The 16,274-nt window shown below is 50.9% G+C and overlaps 1 protein-coding gene across 1 annotated transcript in view; it reads left to right on the top strand.

Moving 5' to 3' along the window:
* The first annotated feature begins 2,607 nt into the window (after window positions 1-2,607).
* The window catches only part of LOC104029390 (sodium- and chloride-dependent GABA transporter 2), a 33,154-nt gene continuing 19,487 nt past the window's right edge, over window positions 2,608-16,274 (top strand). Inside the window, exons 1-7 of the mRNA XM_075727788.1 lie at window positions 2,608-2,635; window positions 2,737-2,802; window positions 4,356-4,571; window positions 9,084-9,218; window positions 10,254-10,394; window positions 11,002-11,086; window positions 14,083-14,215. Of these exons, the coding sequence (XP_075583903.1) occupies window positions 2,620-2,635; window positions 2,737-2,802; window positions 4,356-4,571; window positions 9,084-9,218; window positions 10,254-10,394; window positions 11,002-11,086; window positions 14,083-14,215 (792 nt within the window). The 5' untranslated portion in view covers window positions 2,608-2,619. The remainder of the gene's footprint in view (window positions 2,636-2,736; window positions 2,803-4,355; window positions 4,572-9,083; window positions 9,219-10,253; window positions 10,395-11,001; window positions 11,087-14,082; window positions 14,216-16,274) is intronic.

Raw genomic sequence — 16,274 nt, 5'->3', positions numbered from 1 at the left:
TTCAGCTTGCACAGCTACGGGTGGAAAACGCTGCTGCAAAAGCCCTTCCCTGGTGTTCTCTTTATTCATATAAATAAAATGTATGTATGTGTATCAATCCAAATATTTTTAAATGGCATTATCTCAGTAGATCTCAGGATGAAATTGTTTTCCTGTTACTACAGTGTGCATGTTATCTAGGCTTGTTCCTTTGTTTTGTTTTTTTTTTTTTTTTTAAAAGATTCACATTCTTCCATCTCTCTTATTTGTTTCTTGCAAATCTGTTTCCTAAGGTTTTGTTTCTGACTGTCTCTGTTCTTCTACTTGGCTTAGATATGGCTGCAGACTCAAAATCTTAGACACTGGGATTTCATCCTTTGCTTTTTTCCTTTTAGATTTTCATTGCCTCTGACAGGCTGATTAAAGTCCTTCCCAGTTTCTTTGCCTTCTGCAATTTCAAAACTGTGTATTGAAAACATCTTTTTCTGTAGTCTTAACTGATCCTTTGTGATATTTGTTGGTTCTCTTCCTATCTTCAGTAAAAAGATAGTTTGGTTTGTTTTTTTTTTAAATCTCTCAAGTAACATCTCCCAAAACCATATGGACTTTTTCTTGTTTCACCCCAGAAGATGTGTAAAGTGATGTTTGACTTTAAATATGCTTTGCTCAGGATTTTCCAGCTTGTTTTTGCACTTGTAGATTTAATATTTCCCCTTGCTGCTTGTGTTTACACTGAACATTTGTTTTCATTTTCAACTTATTGTTGTGTTCAGCGCAGTCTTATCTTGCTGGGCAGAAGTCAAATAGTTTGTTATTGATTACACGGTTTCCTATCATAGTCTATTAGTTCCTGCCAATTAGCTTGTCGTCTTGTTGATAAGATTATTGCCATCGGTGCGCTGTAGTGATCATGGTTATCCAGGGATGTTTGAACAGTAATGCTGATGCACACAATAGTTTTGAGAATCTCTAGAAAAGTTTCCTTGTTCAGTCTTCTCTTTACACCAATCTGTTGCACAAGGCAAGGTATTGTTTGACTTTGCTGTTGGTTTTTAATCCCTATATCCTTACCCTAACTATTTAACAACTACACTATTCACTGTGAGATGGTTTCTGCGCAGGGATGTTCTCTGCTTTTCACAGACTCCTGTAATTCCTCCTCTAGAACATTTTCCCTGGTTTCCAACAATCACCAATTTGAGGACTGGAGCTGACTGTTTTATTTGGACCATCCTGTTTAACTGCTGCTGTGGAGGAGCAGCCCTTTGTGAATTTGCCTAGTTCCTTTCCGAATGGTATTTTGTGGCAATGGCCATGGGTACCACGCTTAATTGGTTAAATCTGGCTACTTCATTGGGTGCCATTAGTTGTTGCACTATGAGATGTAGCGAACGATATGTTACTCTTCTCTGTCTTTTTCTTGTTTCCTAGACCTCTGTTGTCAAACTCTTTTTATCCTAGGCATCTATTCCCGAGACAGGGAGTCATCGTGTATTTGATCACTCCTTGGCTGAATCCGTTCCTTAGCTCTGCCTGTTCCTTTTCCCATTCCCTGTTTCTCCTGTGGGAAGTCCAGTGCTGTGTTGGGCACACCATATTTAATTAATGTAGTGACACTGCAGTGTTTGCTGCTTCGTTCCTGTTGTTCTCCTAATACCTTCTGAAACTGCCTGTACCCAGCTCAGGTTTTGCTGCTGCTTTGCAGGCCTGATACAAGGATACTGAACCCAAAAGCGTGATTTTTTTTTTTTTTTTCCTCTCCCCTCTTTTGGTTCTCTCTTGCCCCAGATACTCATCAACACAGGTAATAAAAATACTTTAAAACCTTGCCTCACTTACATCCTTGAAACATCACAGCTGTAACACATCTACCATGAACAATATCCCATTCTCTTTGCCTTTTTTATGGCCTCAAAGCATGGAGCTAATGTTGTCAGGTAACTAACTACCTGCAGTAATCCCAAGACCTTCTTGAGCAGCCACAGCTAATTTTGCAGTCCAGTGTTGGGTATGCACAACTGGGGCTGTTTTTCTCCCTGCTGCATGATTTTCCTCTGCTGCTTGATGATTGCCCGCTCCCATTGCAGCTTCTGGAGTGATGTCCTGGGATGGGGCAGTGCTGCTCCTGGGAAAGACCAGTGGCAAGGACCCCTGCCTGTGAGGGAAGAGGAGTTTGCAACCTGCCGAATTCTTCACTGAGGCTGTTTTGGGCCCTTAGTAAGAAGCAGCAGAGAGTTTAGCAGAGTTTATTTCTAGCTCAGAGCTCTGCTGCCCGCTGTGGCTCCTGGCCACAGCACAGCCCAGGTGCCCCCCTGGGCATCGTAGGTCAGGCTGCCATGCAGGACCTTGCCTTGTGCCCGTGTCCTCCCTCCCAAGGAAAGACCCCGCGATGGGAATTCACTGTGAATTTGTGTTTTGGCTCTTACCTCTTCCCAGAAGGTCTCGGGGCTTCGGCTCCCTCGGGCAGAGCTGCGAGGGCACCTGCGTGCGGTGGTCTCCCGTGCCTCCGGGGAAAGCATTGGGCAGAGAGACGATGGAGAGCGGGAGCCAAGCGGTCCCCGGCCCCGGAGGGAGAGCGCTGGCGGAGGCGGCGTGAGCCCTTCTCGCAGGCGGGGGGGAACGAGCCCCTTTGCACTGGCCATGAAATCAGTCATGTGTAGGTTTTTGTCCAGCCCTGGGGGGTGGGGGAAGGAATGTGGGTTGGGCGAAGTCTAGGATTACACCACTGCTGAATTTTTCTTTCCACACTTTAAATAGCCAGCACCTTTCGGTCCTGCCTTCACGTCTCCCGTCGGCTCACGCCCCGACAGCACCATCTGCAAGGTAACACCTCTGCCCCTGTTTTCTTCTGCCCTGCTCGCCCCACACCCACCCGGGTCTGCCGTGGATGAGAGGTCACGGTGCGCTTTCTGCCTGTTTAATAATTTTCTAGCGTGGAGGGGTCCTCCCAGTCTTTCCTTGTGGCCGCTGTCAAACGCCTGCCAGTGTTTCTTGCTCCTCTTCACGTCCCGAAGTGTTTCATAGGGGACTATGTAGGGGGAGGGGAGAGGTTGAAGTGCTGCTTTGCCTTTTTTTTTTTTCCTCTCTCCCTGGATGGGGGAGAGTGTCATTTGCTGCCAGTGCCTTTTCCTACTCTTGGCAAGGGAGTTGCAGGCGGGAATGAATGGCAACGTCAGGCTGGGGCTGGGGGAGCTGCCTCTGCGGGGCACGAGCGGGCTCAAGGGCCGGTGCCGTGTGGAGGATGGTGCCCTCCTTGGCACGAGGTTCTCGGCGATCCCGGCTTTGGCCCCAGCTGTTCGTGGGAAACGCAGTCCTCACTCTTTGTTCCACGGGGCTCGGCAGCCAGGAGGGTGTCCTGCCCATGAGGAACAGCCTCAAACAACCCCAGAGCCTCCTAAATGGCTGCAGCAGAGCTGGTGCCACCATGCCACCCATGCCTGTCTCCTCACTGTGCTCTGAGGCACCAGCTGTGCACCAGCGGTCACGCTATGCAGTGGCTTTCCTGGGAGGAGAGGTGTCCTCTCAGAGGTTTTGGGGGGAAGGTGGGACAGTGGGAGAGGTGCCCACCTACTCTGTGCCAATCTGCTTCTCTTAGCAGAGATCTGTTTAGAGACGGGAGAAGCTCTTGCGGTGCCAAAGCTTCCTGAGAGTGGTACTGTGGGGAGCCTCTGCAGGCAACGGGCAGGTGTTTGGAGGGGCAGACCCTGGGAGAGGAGAGGCATCCTAGATGGCCATGGCATCTGCACCCTTTCTTTTCCTGCAATTACGAGGATAGCACCATTCCGAAAAATCACCTTTTCTTGCAGCCTAGTAGATCGCCAGCAACAGTTGCCACCACCGAAAGCAGAAACTTATTTCCCTCATTTCAGTTTGTCCTCTTCCCACATCTACAACTTCTGTGTGTTTTGTGGCTTTCATTACATAGTCTGTAAAACCAAACCTTGGTAAGCAGCAACAGGGGAGAAAAGAAACCCTTATAAAATATCTTTTCAAGTATTTGATCTCACTCTCATCCCCCTCCAGCCTTAAGTCTGTTCCCAGTATCTGCCATGGTGGGAGCTCCAGCCTGGCTGAGATGCTGGGTTGTCTGTGTAACGCTGTGCTTAAAGGATGGGCTTCTGGAAGCAGGAGTGTTTTGAGATGAGTCAATTAAAAATAATGAAACTGGTAGCGGCTTTTAAGGACTAGTTTTGGACTAAGTAATGAAAGCACATGCATAGCATTAGCGCCTTGCTGCCAGCAGGAATTGGTGTAAGGAGCAAGAAAGGAACAGTTCAGCGCGTGTGTGTGTATGCGTCCTCTCGCCTCCTGTAGCCCAAATTTCTGCCGCATTGCATGGCTTGTGCTGAACGTAATGGAGGAAACTCCTTCTGAAGGTGGGATGGATTACAGAGTCCCTGGCGCCGTCAGCAATGGTGAAACAGTGCCTGCATACCCCGGCATGGAAAAGGAGAAGGAGGAGGAGGAGGACCAGACCCTGGAGCGAGGGCAGTGGAACAACAAGCTGGAATATGTCCTGTCTGTGGCTGGGGAGATCATCGGCCTGGGAAATGTCTGGCGCTTCCCCTACCTCTGCTACAAGAATGGCGGAGGTAAGTGCAGCCCTGGCCCTGGCCAGCCCCAGGAGCACCTGGTCACCGGTGTCCCTCCATGGTCCCTCCTGCCTCTGCGACCTCCGTGTCTGGCCCTGCTCACCCCTGGCAGCAGCTTCTCAGCAATGCCCAAGTCATGAGTCTGAAAAAAAGGATGCCAACCTGCCAGCGCAGTGCCATCTGAGCCACAAGCCAGGGTTTTTTTGACCCAGTGGGACATGGGTGACCAAACGTCAATGTCCCAGGGTTTCTGGTGGCTGTAGCCATGTTTTCCTGAGGTGTGTGGAGCCCTGGTCTTGCTGGTGAGGTGGGTGGCTGTCTGCAGGGGGAGGCAGGAGGAGCGGGGTGGGGGGTCAGCTCTCTGAGCAGTGTGGCTCAGTCCAGGCACCTCTTCCTTGAGGACCACCAAGCACCCTGTGCAAATAAGATGGTGGGTCCCAGCAGCATAGCAGGGAGCGGTGTGGGAGGCCATGGGGTACTGATGTCTTTGCAGGCACTGTGAGGATCTGCAGCATTTCCTGGAGTCTCAGGGGACCTCCAAGGGGTGCCTGACCATGGAGGGGTGTCCCCTGGGTGCTGGAGCCAGGTGGCAGGGACAGGGCAAAGTGAGGGGGTTTTCCTTGCTCAGTGCAGAAACACAGCACCCCTCCTACACCCCACGGTGCCCCCCCGCCATCCGCCGGAGCTTTGAGCATGTGGGAGAGGGGACCCCTGCCTCTGAGCCACACAGCATGGCTGTGAGGTGCGCGGATGGACGTGCCTGATGGAGAGAGGAGGAGCGGGGCGTTGCTCGTACCGGCGAGGTGCTGGCACATCGTGCTGCTCAGGCTGTGCTCGCAGTGAGCAGTGGCTGGTCCCCCGCGAGGCCGGGCTGCCCCACAGCTTGGCGGCAGAGCTGGGCTCGCTTTTTGCAGGTGGAGGGTTGCCATGAGCTTTTACAGGTGTTTGTGGCTGCCTTTTAAGGGAGAAAACTGTTTAAAAAACTAAAAGCCTGAAGTTTTTTTCAAGTTTGGCTCAGCAGCATGTGAAGAGAGGGAGTTGCTCTCCCTGTCTGGTGATTAATTGCTAATTGGGCTCTCCGGAAGGGCAGGGGAGAGGGGAAACGGCGCTTGGCTGGGAGCTGGCGGGGAGCGAGCGCTGGGGACCTGGGGCTGAAATCCCCTGGCTTGAGCTCGGGGTAGTCTCATGGGCCCCACTAAACTGCTTTCATCCCAGTGGCATAAAAGAGGATTAACCACTGTTTAGCTACTTTCACGCCATGCTTTGCTCAGCGCTTGTTTCTTTTCACCAGAAGGTCGAGCATTTTCTTTCCCTGTTGAAAAAGGAGGACTTTTTATGTTTTCTTTTTCCACGGGGAACGTTTCTTGGCTGCTTGCTGAGCTGTGTCTTCTCCCACTGCTGCACCCTTCCTGGGTGCCATCCTGTCAGGGGGAGCGGGACCAGGGACCCTGTCCTGGCACCCCTTACCTTGGGTGCCGGGGGAAAGCTCAGGGAGGGCTCTGGGGAAAGGGGAGCTGCTGCGTGTGGTTGGACAGCAGAGGCAAGACACAAAGGGATTTCTCAGCCTTTTTTCCCTCCAAGAAATAAATGGGTCTGAAGCCAAGTGCCATGAAGCAGCATAGACTACGAGGAGTTTGAAGTCTCAGGCAAATTTTTCATCTCCAGTTCCCTTCCCATGAGGTTAGAGAAAGGATGGCGCACAAGACTCTCGTGCAGAGAGGAAGGGGTTTCCTATATGGCTTCTCCTGGAGCAGGGCAGCGCGATGAGGCTGTGCAGGACTTGAAGCTCCCTCCTGTCTCGTGGAGCCCACCTTACCCCGGCTGGTGCTGTATCAAATCCCTTGTAACACCTCAAGATTAATTTTAAAAGCTGCCAGAGGTTTTGTCCTGTACTCCTTTAGGAAGGCTTGTCTAGGCATTTGCTTCTCTAGTATTTCAATAAAGGTAACTAATTTCTAGCTCCGGGTCAATCACGGCCAGCCTACAACCCTTAGCTCTTGTGCCAGCGTTACCGTCCGGCTGAAATAGCTCTGCCGTGCTGGATGAATCCTTCTTCCCCCACTGAATTGTGTGTAGGCAGCGGTGATAACTGCTCTCAGCTCTTGTTTTGCTTGCCTAAATATCAGGCTCTTCACAAAAAAGGTATCTGCAAAATCCGAGTTATGTGAAAATGGGCAGTCGGTCACTTTTCCTTTCTTTAGGGATATTTCCATGTAAGAAAGAAAGAGTAGTCCCTTACATATGTAGCGCTCAGTGTCTGATACCAAGGCCCTACATAGTGGACGGAAAAAAAACAGAGCAAAAAAATGTTTTTTTGCTCTTACTTTCACCTCCTGTGGTGGGGTCAGGCCCTCCCTGGGCAGGCTGGCCACGCCGATTGGGAAATACTGGGGAAGCCTGTCTGGTGGTGAGGCTGCCGGTGCCGCACCCCCTCCCCAGCGCTCCCCAAACCGGCCCGTCCCAAGGGCCCACCAACGCCCCTGCACGCACGGAGGCAGAAGGGGCCGTGGCGGAGGACATGTGCGGCAGCATTTCCCCCTTCGCCTTCCACGGGATTCAGCCGTGGGGAGGACGGACAGGGCTGGGCTGGAGGGACGTCAGCCAGCGCTGGGGGGCTGCTCAGGCGCGCTGATGGACCTCCGTCCGCCCCGCAGCCCCCCGCTGCGGGCTGCCCTCCCTGCCGCCCCCATCGCCAGAGTCATTGTGCAGGGCGGCTCGGTTGGGTGCCTCTCCTCAGCTTTTGCTCCTCGCAGACCCTGCCTGACGGCCGTCCTGCCTATAGGGGCAAGCAGCAGCCCCCTGCCAGCTGAAATGAGATGGGGAGTGGTGGTGGGGCTGGGTCGTCCCACCCTGCCTGTCCCCCCACCTGGGGGGTGAGGTGAGTGGGGCAGATCACAGCCCCCGGCCCAAATATGTCTCTGCAAATGCCTTCTTCACTCCACCATAATTTTGTATTATTTCACAGCCTGCATGTCCGGATCCTCCAGTTAGACTTCCAAAGCGCAAAACCTGAGATAACCAGAGGTGCTGAGGAAGGTGACAGGGCAGACTGCAGGCTGCAAATAAGGGAAACTGAGGCTGGAGACCTCAACCTGCCACCTCGGAGACCCTGGCTGCAGTTTAGTTAAATACAAACTTTTATAAGAGAATAATCTCTCTTGGAAATAGGGTCCACTTTTATGATAATATGATTGCACGCAAGTTGGAAGTTGAGGGGATGGTGTTGATACAACCATTTCCCCTGCCCTTTGCCCTCACCAGCTTCTATTTGCTGGTAGAGGGAGAGCATGGGGGCAGGTGCTTGTCGTTCCCCGGGGCTGCCAGGTATCAGCATCCCTTCAGCTGCTGTTTCCCCACAGGCAGCTGCCAAGATGCTCTCCCTGTCTATTTTGTTGATTGCATTTTTTTGCAAGAAGGGCAGGATTGTGGCTCTGTACCCCTCTGGGGTGAGCGCGGGATGGGACTTCTGGCCGGTCCCTAAAATCCCCCTTTCCTCTCCTTGCCCCTACATGCTATCTAAGCTTCTTAAGGAATTCTCTTGGGTTTTGAGTTTACTTGTACACTGGGATTATTCTTTCCCATACACCCCCATCAACCAGATCCCAGAGCCAGTTAGCATTTCACTGGCACAGGAAAGGCCTATGCAGGGAAACCGCAGTTAGCGGCTCGCTGGGTTGCCACCTCCAAACCTGCGTGCCCCTCTGAGCCTGCCGCAGCTCAGCTGCTGCTCTCTGCTCGGGGCTACCCCTTTCCACGCCATCTCCCCATCCTGCCCCATGTCCCTGCCTTTGCAGCAGGGCTTGAGCAGCTCTGGTGGCACATGAGTGCAGCAGGGAGCGCAGACCATATTGCAGGGCTGTCTCTGTGGGGTAAAAGCCATTACTGCATTTAACATTAGCCTGGGGTAACGAGAAGCCTGATGCATTTTATCTCTCCCTGCCCGGTTTCATGACAGGGCTTGAACAGGAGGGCAGCCCTAGCTGCTGGCGTGAGGTACACGCTTTCCTGCACTACTTACTTTTCATTTGCGTGTCTGCTGCTTTTCGGTGAGCAAATGATTGAGTAAAGCCACAGACGGGGTGAAGGTGTCAGTCTCTATGTGCTCCTCAGTGCCTTGGTGTTGTCATCCATGGGCTTGTCAGCTTATTCAGTCAGAATAATCAATGTGAAAGGTGTCACCAACTTGATTAAAAGTCACAATGGTTTTACAGCTGGGTGTTCTCCTGTATTTCTATACAGCTACTGAGAATTTGTTTCACTCTTTTCTGCACAAAAATCAGGCCTAGAAACTTTCCTTTCCTCTCCATCTTTTCTAAATGTTGAGTTTCTCAGTGAATCGCATCACTCCAGGAGATTAAATGTGGGGAAAATCCCTTTTTCCTGGCATCCCTTCCCTGGTCTTCCTGCCCCACAGCCCCCATCCCTGGGAGGGACCTGCCCCGTGCCAGGTTGGAGACAGCCTGACCCCAGTCACGGGGCTTATTTTTCCTGTCTGCCACTTGAATGTGCCAGGTGCCTTCTTCATCCCCTATCTCATCTTCCTCTTCACCTGCGGGATCCCCGTTTTCTTTCTGGAGACGGCGCTGGGGCAGTACACCAGCCAGGGAGGGGTGACGGCCTGGCGCAGGATCTGTCCCCTCTTTGAAGGTGAGTGGGGTGAACCTGGGAGGGCATGGCAAGGTGGGGGGATGGCAGGGCCCTGGGGGGACGAGTGGTGATGCCTCTCCCCACAGCGTGGATCATTATGTACCTCCATGCGTCTGCTGCCCACCCCTGGGGATCCCAGCCTGGGAGAGCCACTGGCTGCCCCCTTTCCAAAATCAGGCTGGAAAAATTGATTGCCTTTTTCACCAAACAGTTCCCATCGTTACGTTGCATTCTGATTTCCTTCTTCATGGCTGTGGCTCTGGCCAGGAGTTTTGTGCCCAGTCAAGGATGTCCTCCAAGAGCTAAATGATGAAAATGCTTCTGGCAGTTATGAGAAACCTAAAACATGCTACTAATTTTTTTAAGTCAATGCTGTATCATTGTCCTGAGTTTGCAGATGGCTTAAAACTTTAATGGTGAAGGTGTCAGCTGTCTTAATGAATCATTAGCTGTCAGATCCACTTCTAGCAGTATTTCAGCACAGTCATCCAGCCTCAAGCCACTTTCCATGATTTCTCTGAAAGTCTCAGTTGCCTCCTCCCTACATACCAAAACCTTTAGATGCTCCTCCAGCACCTCCCAGAGAAGGTGTGTGGTGCTAATACAAAAGCTTCCCAAACATAAGTGAAAAGGGATGAACAAACAAAATAAAAAGTGAATTTTGTCAGAAGAGGTGTTATTCAGCAGGTGGAGCACCATCATATGTTTCTGTCCCTTTGGGTCACTTTCCAATCATAATCTGCTCATCCCCTGCCCAGACTCCCTCCCATTGCCACTCTTTCACCAGGGAAGGCTGCAGTGGGGCAGCAGGAAGAGAGGGTCCCCGGGGCCCCTGCTTGGACCCCTGCTGATGTGGCACAGTGGGCTTTGGGGAGGGGGTCATGGCTCTGGTGGCCACCCCACTGGCATTCACCCGGCAGCACAGTCAAAATGCAGAGCAGCAGATGAAAACGTTGGGTGACCACCTCCCAAGGGGAGTCCTGTTCCCGTCCCCTGGCGCGTGGGTCACCTGCCTTTGGGGCTCGCTTTCTGCAGGAATTGGCTACGCCTCACAGGTCATCGTCATACTGCTGAACTTCTACTACATCATTGTCCTGGCCTGGGCCTTGTTTTATCTCTTCAGTTCGTTCACCATTGACCTCCCCTGGGGCAGCTGCGACCACGAGTGGAACACAGGTGGGTGTGGAGCCCCCTCCTAATCCTCCACCAGATCCTGGCTGAGGGAAACCTGTTGCTGCCCGGGGCCAAACCTCAGGAAAGTGGCTTGCCCCTGCATGGGTGGGACCGCTGGTCATAGGGGTGGGGAGTGCTGGGTCACTGCAGTGCTGCTGACACTTTTAGGGAAGAGGCTCATTGATCTGGGTCTTTGCCAGAGAGCACCAGTCCTGGCACTGCCCAACCACTTGCAGCACCCATCCACTGGTGGCCTCCCCAGTGGCTTCTGCTCTGGGCTCCAGCTACTGTAGGCACCTTCCTTCTTGGCATCTTCCAGTCTGTCATCCTGTGCTGTGTGTTAGCTATAGACCTAGTGCTGGTCAGGACTGCTCAACATGCCCACTGGAAGGAAAAATTAAATGCCATCATCTTAATTATCCTAGGTTTCTTGGCAGCCTTACCCTGGAGGGGACTCCTTTTGTGCATCTTTGAGACTACGCAAAATTTGTCTCAGAGTCAATGTCAATGAGTGTTGACACTGTGGATGGAAAGGGGGGGATCTTCCAGATCCTCCAATACTTCAGCCACTGCTACTTATGCTCCCTCTCTCCCTGGCCCTCTACTGCAGGGAACTGCATGGAGCTCCAGAAGGCAAACTCGACGCTCAATGTGACCAGCGAAAACGCCACGTCCCCTGTCATCGAGTTCTGGGAGTAAGTAAAGGACAGACCTCTACCCCCCTTTTCTCTGGGACACACCTTCCCTGGGCAAGGAATTAACCCTGCAGCAGCATGTCCTATTAACCCATCCTTGCCAGAAGAGGACACAAGAGAGGAAGCTGGGCAGGTCAGAGTGAAGGCTCTCAGGGGCAGCACCATCAGTCAAGGGTAACATTGCTGGGCTTGTGGTGTTTGTCTGGAGCTGTGCTGGCATGCCTCAGAGCCATCTGACTTTGTTCTTCTCTGACACCGTATTCCTGTCCCTCTGGACTCTTTGAGATTCTTGGTCTCACTGACCTCAGTGATGGCTAGCTGACTGTGCAAAACCTTGCCTCACCGATGTTTTGCCTCCTCTGGCCCTTGATATTTTATTTATTGTCCTTTTCTCCCTTATTCCTCCTCCACTGTTGCACTCCCCCTTTCTCCATTTGTGCTGCTCCTCTCCCTGCCTCCTCCCTTGTTCTTCATTGCCAGCTGTAAACTTCCTTATACAGTTGTTTCCTCCTGCAGTGTAGGTGATTTGGCTGCATGGTCTCCATTCTGAAGCTTTGGTTCTGACTTACCTAGGGTGCAAACCTCAATAAAATTAGTAGCACCCCCTCAGGGTATAGTGGCCTTTACCCTATGGTTTTGATTACAGTTTATGTGTCTGCTGGATTATCCATTGCTCTTGTTCCGTTTGGAGCAGTCTGCCCCATGCAGTCCTTGACTGCCTGGTGGCTGCATCCAGTGTAACCATGCTCAGGACATGGGTGCCAAGACTATAGGTGGGAGTGGGGTGAGATTTGTGGTGATCCACAAACCAGCAGCTCTGCAATGGGTTTTTGTCTGCGTGTTTTGCAAGCTGTAGTGTGTTCAGCTGTTGAAAAGGAGACCTTAAAGCCCTGTGATGCACTGCAGGAGTCCATGCTGGTGATGCAGTAGGTGACCTCTTTCCTTTGAATCCGTGCTACTGTGTGATACCAGCATGTTCCCAGGAGGCTCTGGCATGGTGGGTGGTGACTTTTGTATGTGGGCTAGTCTTCATCTTAAAAATAGAAAAAGAGGTGACGTTTTCACTTTAGAGTGACTAATATGCAAGCTATCCTGAGGAGACAAGCTCACCAAAATTGAAATGAAGTGCTAGAGTCAGCTTACTTCACACTGAAATTTGCTCCCTCATTTTCATTGTTTTCTCCCCTTGCGTTAGTTACCCTGAGGTATGGAGTAGCTTTATTTCTGGCATGAAGGCAAAGGCCTGTTGGCTTGGGATCTCTGATGATCCTCAGCATCTCCTGGGAGAACAGGCCCAGTTAAGCACTGAGCTGTGGCTAATAGACTGTACAAGTAACCCCTCTGCTGCCACCGTGAATTTCCCTTGTGCGTTTAGATGGATGGAGGGCTCTGCCCTCGCTGCCCTCAGTAGTGCTGCTGGGTGCTGTCAGTGTGTGGAGCGCACAGTACCTTCAGGGCATCCCTGGCTCAGCACAGGGATGCTGTTTTTAAACTTTATTTTTTTTTTTAATTTTGTCTCCTGTGTGCTCCCTGAGCCTCCACTTTTCCTCTGCCGGCTGCTCACATGTGATTAGATGGTGGCCTGCCTTTGACTGCTTTTCCTGAGGCTGGCTGCTGGAAAAGTTGATGTTTCCCTCGCTGCTGTGACCATCCCTGTGTTACTGGGGAACAAGCACACAGGACTGGAAATTTCCACTGTCCATTGCTTCTGATGCAGCATCCGCTCCTCCCCTCCCTGGGCGGGGAGGTAGGAGGCCACCGTTTCCTTGAGAAGCACTGACCTGCCAGTGGGCTGATGGCACACTTCAGAGGCCTCTTCTGGCTGCAGTACAGTGCCCAGTTAGTTACAGTCTAATGGCACCTTTTCCCCACTGGTTACAGAGTCCATGTCCTTAGAAGCAGGCAGAGGGCAACATGATGAAACGTATCTGGTGGAGCAGCGTGATTTTTTCCAACCCCTCTCAATCCGCTACAAGGCTGTGGCGCAGGAAAGGAGGCAGTGCATCTTAGACTGCGGTTCTCCAGGAGCATGACCTTTATTTTGGGATAATTGCTGTCTTTTGCAGCAGGGTGGGCATTGCTGCTGGGCTCCAGGGTAGTGCATGTCCCTCTCTGCCTGTTGCAGGCTTGGGGTTTTGGGGCTGCACCATGGTGTTTCATGCTCAGATCCATCTGTGTGGTGTAGGAGATGGAGGAGGGTGGGTCCTTACTTCTGTAAGTGATGAGGAAGATTTGACATACACATGATATGGGAAACTGCTATATGGCCAGGGTGAGACCATAAGACCCTAGCTGAACCTAGGTCCATCTAGCCCAGGATGCTATCTTCACACTGGCTGAAAGAGGATGCCCAAGGTGGCCTCTTCTGACCGTGCAATGGGGATTATTGTGGTCTTGGTTGCGTCTTAGTCATGGTATGGGATGCTATGCTGCTCTGGGTCCTGAGGTGAAATATGTAGCTGCTCCTAAAGACAGAAGAAGTGTGCTATGGAGAAGGGGTTGGACAGCATTGCTTCTTGGGGGTCCTGATGGATTCTGCATGGTAAGTGCAATGTATTATTCACTCTGATGTTTGAAGCGTGTCAGAAATGTAGGTGAACTTTGTAACATGCATGAAAAAGGCCTGGGCAGAGCTTGCGTGTGCAAAGTGCTGCATGTTCTTGCAGAGAGAGAGCTCTTACTCTAGAGGACAAGACAGATGAAGGGTGGGAGGAGGACAGGAAAAGAAATGTCTTGGTCCAACAGGCCAGCACTGGAGTGAGCATAGAAGCCAGCATCAATGCGTGATCTGCCAGGCTGGTAGTACTTTGAAGAGGGGAGCACTGCTTGATTCCTCTGAGGCTTGCAGCTTAGACCTGGGCCTTGTTAGTAAGACAGCTCTTCTCCCCAAAGCCATCAGGTGCTATGGAGGTGTGGTGAGAACCAGTGTGGTGTTGGGAACATTAGTGGCCAACATCAGTGACACTTGGATGTTCCTTCACTTCCCCCCAATGCAGGAGGAGAGTGCTAAAGATTTCTGATGGCATCCAGCACCTGGGCAGCCTGCGCTGGGAGCTGGCTCTGTGTCTCTTGCTGGCGTGGATCATCTGTTACTTCTGCATTTGGAAAGGGGTCAAGTCCACAGGCAAGGTGAGTCCTTGGTTCAGATCAAGCCTCTTCCCTTGATCACAGCTGGAGCGCTTGATCTACTCACCTTCTGTATGTTCAGAGAGGTCCTAGGGATCCCCTGGGAATCACCCTCTGAATAAGGTAGCAGGAGCCTGTGGGGCTCAAATTGCAGCAGGAGTGTGAGCCAGACTCTGTGTTTTGGGTGGGAAAGGATGAAAGCGCTGAGACATCTCAGAGCATTAACTTCCAAGATGTATATCCCCATCTTGTCCCTCTCCATCCACAGGCCCAGGAGACCCTGCAGTCTTCCTATTTATGCAGTGGTTGCACGATCCCTTCCCTCCCACCACAGGGTGAGCAAGCAGCATGTTTTTGCCTCTGCTGGCAAGTGCAGCTGGAAAATCTTCAAATTCATTAGATAGTAATGAAGGTATCTCTGAAGGTCCCAAAGCCCTCTCTGCCTCATGGCCATGGGGATCTTCTTTTTTTCTTTTTGTTCAAACCAACTCTTCCTACACTTGCTCATATTCCCTAGCAATAAAGGTCTCCTTTTTTTTTTCCCCACACTGCTCACCACAGACGTATTTCTTTTGACTGCTTCTGGGAAGGGTTGGTGTCACTGTCCAGGTCCATCCAATGCTCCCTCTGTTGTAGAGTGTGCCATTGTCATTTGCACTGACCCCACTACTTAGTTTCTGCTACCACTTCCTGACCCATTCCCAGCCAGCTTTGTCTGTAGCCAGCAAGAACAGATGGAAATGAAACGTTTAGTATGTTATCTAAATGGTGTCTTCTCTGCATGCTTTGAACAAGACATCATGTGTGATAGGGTTTAAATTTTAGCTGCATCCATTTCCATCAAGTTGATGGCATGGATGTTAGCAGTTTCTCCTGCTTCCAGAATGGTCTGGGATTATGAAACATGACAGAGAAATCAAGCAACTTGCAGAGATGATGTTTTCTGGTTTCCATGGAGCAAAATTAGAAGAAAAGAGCAACTGCTTGCTGTGGTGGCCTGGTAAAAGAAAGCAGAGGCAGTCTAATAACAGCAAATATGATACTAAGATACAGCAAACATAGTGTGGGAAGTGCTGAGAACAAATTCAATCTATTTTAGTTACAAGTTCTAGGTTAAAAGCAAGTGCTTTTTAGCAAAAAGACAAGTGATGGTGGATCTTATCTTCTTGAAAACAGAGAACTTCTTTCAGTAAAGCAACAGTGTCCATAGGTTTATCAACCCTCCGCATATTTAATAACCTAGCTAGAATAATGGCTTGGGGAATACAGTCCTGCTGGGGAAGAGATATACCTTAGTTCTGGGGAGGGGCAAACAGCATGAGTTGAAATCACCCTACTCAGAACAGCAGCAGCAGTCCGCATCCTCCGACGTGGGGACTGCCTGTCCCGAGGAGCACTCGCAGATGCAGGAGGTTGTCACAGATGGAACCACTTTGCCGAGGCATGTGGATCAGATTCAAATAAAACCCTGGATGTTGTTGACCAGCATGTGACAGAACGATCACACTGATCCCGGCAAGGTTCCTAGTGATGTAGTTAGTGCTAACAATGCCCGAGAAATAAAAAGATTGGGTCTGAGCCAAGCACTGAGTAATATCTCATTGGATCCAGATGTTCCCATTGTTAGATAGAAGTCTGGCACTCTTAATCCAGCAAAACGTTCTCCAAATTCAGGCCTCTGGTCTCAGTGCAGATGTGAGTGACTGTTGAGTGAAAAGCTTAACACGCTAGTTCACACAGGCTGCAGGGCACATAGGATGTTACCAAAATGTGAACCCAAGTCATACACCAGGCAACTACCAGTTTGTATTCTGAGCTCCTAAAACTGATGTTATTAGAGATCCAGCCAAGAATGTGCAACCTGGCATCCTGGAAGAACGTGCACTAGGGTTCAAAGGCAATGGGTTGTTTTTATGATTTTAATCTTGCTTTCATGAGCTGAGAAAGGTTAGACTTGCATCCTGTCATTTCCTAGACGGAGAATTTGGTTGTGTGGTAAATACAAGGATGATTATAAAACTTGCAGACCTGCAGATTTGATTAACTGTCACTGAAAAGCTCT

The sequence above is a fragment of the Pelecanus crispus genome, chromosome 1 (genome assembly GCF_030463565.1).
Source record: "Pelecanus crispus isolate bPelCri1 chromosome 1, bPelCri1.pri, whole genome shotgun sequence".
Lineage (NCBI taxonomy): Eukaryota > Metazoa > Chordata > Aves > Pelecaniformes > Pelecanidae > Pelecanus > Pelecanus crispus.
This window is presented reverse-complemented; position numbering and strand designations above follow the sequence as displayed.